Source organism: Orycteropus afer, unplaced genomic scaffold, assembly GCF_000298275.1.
Source record: "Orycteropus afer afer isolate SDZICR_OR568_19922 unplaced genomic scaffold, OryAfe1.0 scaffold00571, whole genome shotgun sequence".
NCBI classification, from domain to species: Eukaryota; Metazoa; Chordata; class Mammalia; order Tubulidentata; family Orycteropodidae; genus Orycteropus; species Orycteropus afer.
In genome coordinates, this window is record NW_006922158.1 from 206,305 (window position 1) to 215,374 (window position 9,070).

Consider the following 9,070-nt stretch of genomic DNA (forward strand, 5'->3'; position numbering starts at 1 on the left):
GGGCAGTGGTTGCTGCTGGCATCTAGTGGGCAGAGACCAGGGATGCTGCCAAGCATTTTGCAGTGCACAGGACATGCTCCCCCTCACCCTACCCCCAACCCCACCCTCCAACACAGAATGATCTGGACTGAAACCCTGCTTTAGAAAGGTACAAAGATCATAATAAGAAAAGGTCCATGGGCTTAGAAAGTTTGTATTTTAGTGAAAGAAGACAGATTATAAACTAGTAAACAAATACATGAATATGACAATTTCAAAGGTATTAAATGCTGTGATGACGGTCAAATAAGGTGCTGTGATACTGACTGAGGCCGGAGATTTATTTTATATGAGGAGGTCAGGAAAGGTCCCTCTGGGAGGTCACAGTTGAGCTCAGTCTACCCGCATGACAAGATGTTGCCAGTTAAACAGTGATCATGAAGAAGAGCAGTCCAGGTGGCAGGAGAAGCAAGTGCAAAGGCCCTGAGGCAGGAACAAACTTGGCCTATTTAATGAACACAAAAATAAGCCCATGTAGCTGGAGTATAGTGATTGAGGAGAGGGGAGGAAATGAGGTTGGAAACATCCTGTAGGGACAGGGGTCACAGACTGTTCCTGTGAAGGGCCGGTAGGAAATATTTTAGACTTTGTGGGCCATGTCGTCTCTGTCCCAACTACTCAGCTCTAGTGGGAAAGCAGCTGTAGATGATAAAGTCAGTGGGTGAGCCTGTGTTCCAGTACAGCCTTATTTATGGAAACGGCATCCAATTTGGCCCATGGGTTGTCGTCTGTGGACTCTTGTTATAAGATATAGGATATGGGGTAAAGACTTTGGATTTTAAAAAATAGTGGGAAATCTTGGTGGATTTGTAAGTAAGGGAGTGATGCAATCTGATTTCCAGTGTAAAAGATCACGCTAGCTATTGTGTGGACAATGGGTGCTCGGTGAGTTAGAGCCAGCCCACTATTCCTGCCTCCTTTCATATACTCTGTGACAGTCACGTTTGGCTCCCTGCCATTTACCAGGCTTGCTTTGTACTTCTGTTTCTCTGAGCCTTTGTTTGTACTGTTCCCTGTGTTATAAATCTCCTTTCCTCCCAGTAAATGAGTCAGCTTTGGAGTCCCCTCCTTTGACCTCAGCCTTTTCTACTTGAACCCAGGGTGTCTCTATTACAGCTCCTGCGTCATTCAGCCTTCTAATAATAATAGGAATAGCCTTGTTATAACAATAGTTACCTCTTAGTGTTTATGATGTATCAAACACTCTGTTAAAATCTTTGGGTGCATTTTTTTTTCCATTTAATCGTTGCAGCAACTCTGGGTGGTGGACGTTATCTCCATTTCCCAGGTGATAAAATTAAGGTTCATAGGGCTATGTAAGGAGCTCTGGTGGCACAGTGGGTAAGACATTCAGCTGCTAACCAGAAGATCAGTGATTCAAACCCACCAGCTGCTCTGCAGGAGGAAGATGAGGCAATGTACTTCTATAAAGATTGACAGCTTTGGAAGCCCAGTGGGGGTCTCTCTGTTAGTCGGAATCAACCCTAGGGCAGTGGGTTAGGGCTGTCTAACTTGACTACATTCACCCAGCTAGAATGCAAATGAGTTCAAGTTTGGACCCAGCTCTCCCTGACTGCAAAGTCCTTAGGGATTACAGTATAGTGTGTCTGGTTCCCCCACTACTCTGAGCATCTTGAGGGCAGATGTCGTGTCTAATTCACGTCTGTGCCCCATGCCTAGTACAACACAATGCAACACAATGCACTGCTGTGGAGTTGGATCTGACTCATAGCGACCCTCCTTGGGTTTGCCAGGTGGCATCACTACGGAAGTAGATTGTCCAACCTTCCTTCCGAGGAGAGGTTGGTGCCTGGCAAATAATAGGCGCTCTAAAAATGTTTATTGCAGTGAATTGGCTTCGGATAAATTACAACTGGGCATTACAAACATGCTATCTACAAGACCACTAGATGTCACTTTAGATGCATAAATGTAGTTAGAGTTTAATGTGACTAGGAAGATATTAAGCAGGCTCTGGTAATTTTAACAAAGAAGAAACGAGCCTTTCTTTCAATTAGGAATCTGGTCGTGGACATAAGTTTTCAAGTACTTGACCATGATTCACTTGCTTTCCCAGTGCCGTCTTGCATCATTTTCTACCCCTTCAGTGTTATTTTCGTTCTGGGATGCGACTGCTACAGCTTCTTTCGCTGCTGTGTTATCTGTAGTGGCTAACTTACTCGAAAAACATTTGAGCACCTATTGTGTGTCAGGTACTGTGCTAGAGTCTAGGGGTGTAGAGATGAATTGAGACATGGCTTTTACCCTCAAGGAGCTCACAGTCTGGGGAGATTGACAGGTAAATAACTAGAATCTACCGTGCTAAGTACTATAATAGAGGAATCTAGACAGTGCTGCAAAAGCACAGAGAAATCAACAGTTCTGCTTGAGGGGTCCTACAGAAAGTGGTTAATTTGGAGCTCAAAAAATGAGTAGAAAAAAACAAGGACAAGTGCATTTCAGTGAAAGTGAACAGCGTGAGCAAAAGACAGTTGGGGAGAGGTGTAGTCGGGTTTGGCTAGTGTAGGATATGTAGAAGAGAATTATGGGAGGTGAGGGTGGAAAGGTTGGTTGGGGTGAAAGTCACTAGTTTGTAGACAGTCCTGAGTGTCACGCTTAGGACTTTGGACCTGACCCTCTGGATTGTAAACCCCTCTCACAGTCTTTTGTCAAGGAATAACCCAGTGAGTCCTGTGCATTAGACAGCTAACTCTAAGGGAGAGCCTGGTAGCTGGAAAACCTTACTGCAGGTGGCTGTAGACACCATGAATCAGAATGAGGGCCTGTGCTTGAGCAATTGGGATGGAAAGGAGAGAAGGCCTGAGTGAGTCTTGAGGAAGAATCGCCCGAGTTCGTGAGTACTCATGTTTGGGAGACAGAGGCCAAAGGAGAACTCTTCATAAGGAAGCTGTTCCCTGGGAGACGGAAAGCAGAATAAAAATGAACTATGAAAAACTGAAGGTAATGTTTATCCAAACCAAAAAAACCAAACTCACTGCCACCGAGTCAGATCTGACTCCCAGTGACCCCTCCTTGGGTTTCCGAGGCAGTATGACTAAGGAAGTAGATTGCCCCATCTTCCTTCCAAGGAGTGGTTGGTGGGTTTGAACCACCAGCCTTCTGGTTAGCAGTCAAATGCCTTAGGTACTGTGCCACCAGAGCTCCTAATGTTTATCCAGTACCCAAGAAATAATAGTAACTGGACCCTCTTTCTAGTCATTGTAGCAGAATATGGCTGTGAGAACTGAGAGGTCCAAAAACATGCAACTCCCTCCTGGAATCGCATGGTGCAACCTTGTTTCTGGGATAGCTCCCCAGTCGCACTTGTCCAGCACTGGGGTGGGCTGCTTTCCCTGACTCTGCCTCCACAGTCAGAGAAGGAACTGTTCTTTTTCTGAAACTGGTAAGTGGGATTATCAGGAAGAGAATCATTGGTAGACCGTGCTTGACTTAGAATCCGAGCTGTTGCTAAAGATGACAGTAGCCAAAACTCTCTGTCAACAACCATAGGGCAGAAAGAGAACATTAACCATTCCCTAGCGTCTATATTGAGAAAAGTAGTTGCCTGAAAATGTACCTATGTGAAGAGATCCTTTTTTGGCTTTGAAATCTCATTTGCCTTTTATGTTTCTCCTTTAGGGTTGGTGTTGATTCAGACCAAGAACATTTGGTAAATATGCGTTTGTGTTCTGGCATTTCTGTTGAGTATGCCGTCTTTTGGAAAGAAAACAGTCTACCATCGACTTCATCCCACCCTGTTATTTAGATCCTGTCCTATTGGCATCAGCTTTTAATTGACATTAACTCTTGGCTTTTCCAACTGCTTGATGGGGACAAAACCAAATCTGTGTCAGGGTGTAGCCGTCAGGGGTGACAGTGTTCATGTAGGTGGACACAGCGAGCTGTTGTTAGAGGACAGCAGTCTCCCAAGCACCCCTGGGTTTTCAGGTGACCGCTGTGGCCCAGGGCACCTTTTTCTGCTTCCATTTGTGCATGAAGCCTTGTCTCTGATTGAAGTCCCACTCCAGCTGCTCTCCTGTGTAACTTTCACACTGGATGGCCAGCAGCTGCCCTTGGTAACTGCCTGGAAGCTTTTGAGTCTTCACTCAGCACTCCCTGCCTGTTAAGGGAATGCCCTTTCTTAGCTTGCGCCTCAGCCACCTTGTCTGCATTTCCTGGCTTGCTTCCACATGTCATTTTCTCAGTTGTTCTTGTGAACCTGAGCCTGTTGGATCAAGTGCTGTGTGACTCGATTCCCTGTTAGACAGACCACACCTTTTTGGTATTTTCCATCGGCTTTGAAGTGTCTGTGTATGTGTGCACACCACTGAATGTGTGACTGTACTGTTGTTGTTGTTATGTGCCGTCAAGTCAGACCCGACTCCTGGCGACCCCTCCTTGGGTTTCCAAGGCGGTATCACTACAGAAGTAGATTGCCCAACTTTGCTTCCGAGGAGTGGCTGGTGGATTTGAACCGCCAGCCTTCTGGTTAGCAGTGAAGTGCCTTAGGCACTATGCCACCAGAGCTCCTATGTGACTGCACTAGGCGATATGTATAAGGGTTTGTATAAGAAATCACGGAAATTAGATTTTGCAGATGGAAAGGATCTCACGTTAGCATTTGGTTTCAAAACCCAATTATTTCCATGTCTGAAACAAGCCCTGGTATTTTGTCTAAGTTCTCCAATTTATTTTCTAAATGTTAATTTGATTAGCTGTTGAGTGATGGGTGTGTGTGTGATACAGTAAGCACTTGCCCTCTTTTGTGGTCAGAACCTTAAAATATAATTCCATGGACTTGAAATAGTATCCAAACCAAGCTGCATCAATTCCCATGATGCCAAGCTGCTGGGATAGTTTCCAAGGTACGAGAACTGCTCAGTGCCTCCACCCCTGTGTCAAAACAAGAATCAAGTTATCACCCCACTCACAGGGCAAATGCTTGATCACTGTCTGTGTAAGTCTCCATCTGCTATGTCACTTATATCACCACAGGGGAGAAATGAAAGTGCAATGACAGGGAGAGAGCCAGGGAGGTGGGTACCAGTTGTGACGGACAGAAAAAAAAGTCTCATTTTTCCTTGCCCTGAAAATTCGGTAGAGGTCTGGTTTGTTATATTGGTTACTCAACATTTTGAGTGCCCACTAGGAAGCACAAAGGAACATATGGAGTGTAGGGACAGGTGTGTGTGTATGGTGAAGAGATGCTGAGATTTATCATTTAATCGAGAAACTTTTTTTGCTCTTCAAGAAGGAGGGGACATACAGACCTATGCCTAATAATGTGAAAGGAAATATAAAGGGTATGTTTTGGCCCTTGTAAACCCATACAGTGTTTTCTCAACCATTTTTATACTGTGTGTATGCTTTGATACATGTTGAAGGGAAGACGAATTCATCTGAAGGGTCAGAAGAAACAGGAGAAAAGGAAGCAAAAGCCAGAATCTAATCCCTGTACTCTTAGGAAAGCGTGGAACTGTACATTAGAGCTTGGAAGGACCTTAGGGATCATCTGATTTTTACACATTTTATACATGATGAAAGTCAGGCCCAGAGAGGGAAAGGGACATGCCCTAACTACAATGTCAGGGGTATTTTAAAAGATACCTGCTTGCTGTTTTAGTTTTCCCTATCAGCCTGTCAGGCTTACCATGGAATTTCCCTACTTGCTTTCCTTTTGCTAGTGTTCTAAGAACACAGTAGCAACTTTGAAATTACTGGTTGCTTTTGGGATCCATGAGAATGCCCCAGAGATATAGGGGATATTGATGTGATGTTTTCTATTTAAGATGCTGTTCACATTGGGAGCACAAGTCTTTTCTGCTTATGTATGAATTGGCCCACACTGATGAATGAAAATAGCCTCATAAATTAGCAAGCAGTATGGGTGTTCAGACAAAAGCTTTCAATTTCTTATTCCAAAGCTATATGTACATGCTATTAAATTTCTAATGTTACTCATGTTAGAGAGCCACTTATACATAGCAGGGTGTGTTTCTGGCTGCGAAGGAGTGGCTCTGTGTAAATGTGTTCTTATCCTGGGTATGTGTTGATTTCTTGCTTATCTGTTCCCAGGGGGTTCCTGAAAATGAAAGGAGAACTACTAAAGCAGACAGTGCTTGGCTCTTCCGGATGTGGTACAACTTTGATCATAAGTATCCTTAATGGAGAAAAAATGCATTTTTATTTCATTCTCAGGGTGTTCCCTAATACAGCTCTCCGCTCACCCTAGCAGGTACACTGGCAAGAACCAACAAATAACATTTTGCTGGATTCACTGAATTACCTAAGGACCACAAATATTAAAAGTTGCTCAATAAACAAACATGTCCATCCAAGAAAGTATGTCATTAGGGCTCTCCAGTCCCTTCAGGCAGCCAGCTTCTGGAGTCACCCGTCCCTGCTGGCTTCACGAATTCTCCGAGGAGCTCATTCCTGAAGGGGGAAGGGAAGACTGAAGGCCGGTCTTTTCCACCTCAACAAGGGAGAGGTCAACACAGTTGAACTATATGTATCCATGTCCCTACTGTCATTTTTCCCCTGGCCTTTCCAGAGATCTTGAGATTCTCCTCTCCTCTCACATTGCCACAAATAGCTCATGTTTTCACGGTTTACCGGGTGTCCTTCTTGTCCTGTTGTAACAGTCCCCTTCATAACTATACTTTGGGTAGTGTTGAGATTCTCATGCCTTTTTTAAAAACATCTGATCACTGTTCAGTAAAAGTGATTTATTATTTGAGAATCAAACCAGAGAAAGGAGCCATGACATTCTTTTGGGCTAAGATTTATCCATAGATGGATGAAAATATGGTTTATGTTCCATTGAAACTTGGGACAACCGTGCAAAATTGTTTTCTTTGTTTTCAACTATTTCTGATCAAAGTCTTGTATGTTTAAGAAAAATACACTTGACACTTAATTGTTATAAGCTACTAATATTCCTCGAGGTTTGTGCACCCACATTTTGCAAGTACTTCAAAATTAAATTACTGTGGAAACAAGGATGGAAATATATCAGTGCTGCTAAGACCCCATTAGGGAGAGAGATCCTGGCTCTTTAAAGTTGTTTAATGGTTGTGTCATTGCTTTAAGCTCTATTGTCAGCATTTTGAGTATAAGCCACTCCTGTCTCTTGGGGCTTTTTTATTCCTCTGATTTGCATAATAAAAAAACTGTTAGTATTTCCTGCCTGAAATGGTTTTGTACATTTTCTACGTGATATATAAAGCTATTAAATGATCTCAGGTAGAGAAACAAGTAGAGTACTAGTTTAGTTTTCCGTATATTCTTGTAGAAGGAATACCCAGACTTGCTAGCCTCAGTCCTACCCTATTAAGTACAACTAGATTAGTGGCACAGTGTTTAAGGCATTTGACTGCTAACCATGAGATTGGCAGTTTAAACCCACTGGCTGCTTCATGGAAGGAAGATGGCCAATCTACTTCTGTAAAGATTTACTGCCCTGGAAACCCAATAGGGGTCTCTATGAGTTGGAATTGACTCGATGGGAGTAGGTTTGGTTTTTAGTTTTTGTAGACTGAGACCTAGTCATTTTAAATGCCTAGTGCCCTAGTACAATTAAGCACTGATCAATTTAGATTTCAATTCCTTTAGGTGGCCAGATTGGGTATTTATTTTAATTGAGGTATAACTTAAATATGTTGATCTACATAACTACCTACATAAAGATTAGCAATCTAGAAGTCGCCCTCTGTTCCCTTGGGTGCTGTTTGTTCTTTATAAGGTAGTGTGATTGTTTTAGCTATTACATTTAAGTCTTTGATCTATCACAAAGTAATTTTTGTATATGGTGTGAGATATGGGTCCAGATCCACTTTTTTCCATACAGATACTCGGTTGACTCAGTGCCAATTTATTGGCAATACCATCATTACCAGTTGCTGTTGAGTTGGTTCTGCCTTACTGCGACCCCATGTATGTTTGAGGGGTGCTCTGCTCCAGAGAGGTTTCAGAGGCTGATTTTCCAGAAGTAGATCACCAGGCTTTTCTTCTGAGATGCCTCTGTGTGAACTTGAACTGCCAACCTTTGGGTTAACAGCCATGCACATTAACCATTTGCACCACCCAGGGACTCCTTCTCCACTGAACTGTAGGGAAACCTTTGTTGTCAATCACTTGACTATACATGTGGGAGTCTGTTTCTGGACTCTGTGCTATTCTGTTTGTCTATTTTTGGCACCAAAACCACACTCTCAATTATTGTACTTTTTAATAGATCTTGCTGTCTGGCAGGGTAAATCCTCTCAGTTTATTCTTCTTCAGTATTGGCTTGGCTATTTTCAAGCCTTTGCGTTTTCATCTTCATTTTAGAAACAGCTTGCAGTTTACACACACACACACACACACACACACAACCTGCTGGCAGTTTTCTTAGATTCATATTGAATCTATCGATCAATTTGGAGAGGACATCGTAACAGTATTGAGTCTTCCAATCCATGTATATCCTTCCTTATTTAGGCTTTCTTTAATTTCTCTCATCAGTGTTTTGCAGTTTTCCATTACAAGTCTGTACATCTTTAATTAGATTCATCTGTAAATATTTGATGTTTTTTATTGCAAATACTGTTTAATTTGTTTTCTGCTTCTTCGTTGCTAATATATAGAAATATAACTGGATTTTAAATACTGACCTCATATCCAGCAGTCTTGGGATTCACTTACTGTACTTACTTATAGATTCTTTGGGGTTTTTTGGTATTTACAATCATGTCATATATGAATAACGATTCTTTTCTTCTTTTCCCTGATTGTTTTTGTGATTTATTTTTGTCTTTTTGTACTGGCTGGACCTCTTTAGTGCAATGTTGAATATATGTGGTGAAAGTGGACATTCTCATCTTATTCCTGACCTTACAGGAAAATAAATCAGTATTTCACCATCAAGTATGATGTGAGCTACAAGTTTTTGGAGCTATCTTTTATCAAGTTGAAAATAGTCCCTTCTATTTCTCATCTGCTAGGAAGTGTTTTGTTTTGTTTTGTTTTGTTTCATCATGAATGGGTATTA

At 42.4% G+C, this 9,070-nt stretch overlaps 1 protein-coding gene across 1 annotated transcript in view; it reads left to right on the forward strand.

The window, feature by feature from the left end:
* The window catches only part of SLC9A6 (solute carrier family 9 member A6), a 63,787-nt gene that overhangs the window by 49,616 nt on the left and 5,101 nt on the right, over positions 1-9,070 (forward strand). The window contains exons 13-14 of the mRNA XM_042782996.1: positions 3,679-3,709; positions 6,115-6,194. Of these exons, the coding sequence (XP_042638930.1) occupies positions 3,679-3,709; positions 6,115-6,194 (111 nt within the window). The remainder of the gene's footprint in view (positions 1-3,678; positions 3,710-6,114; positions 6,195-9,070) is intronic.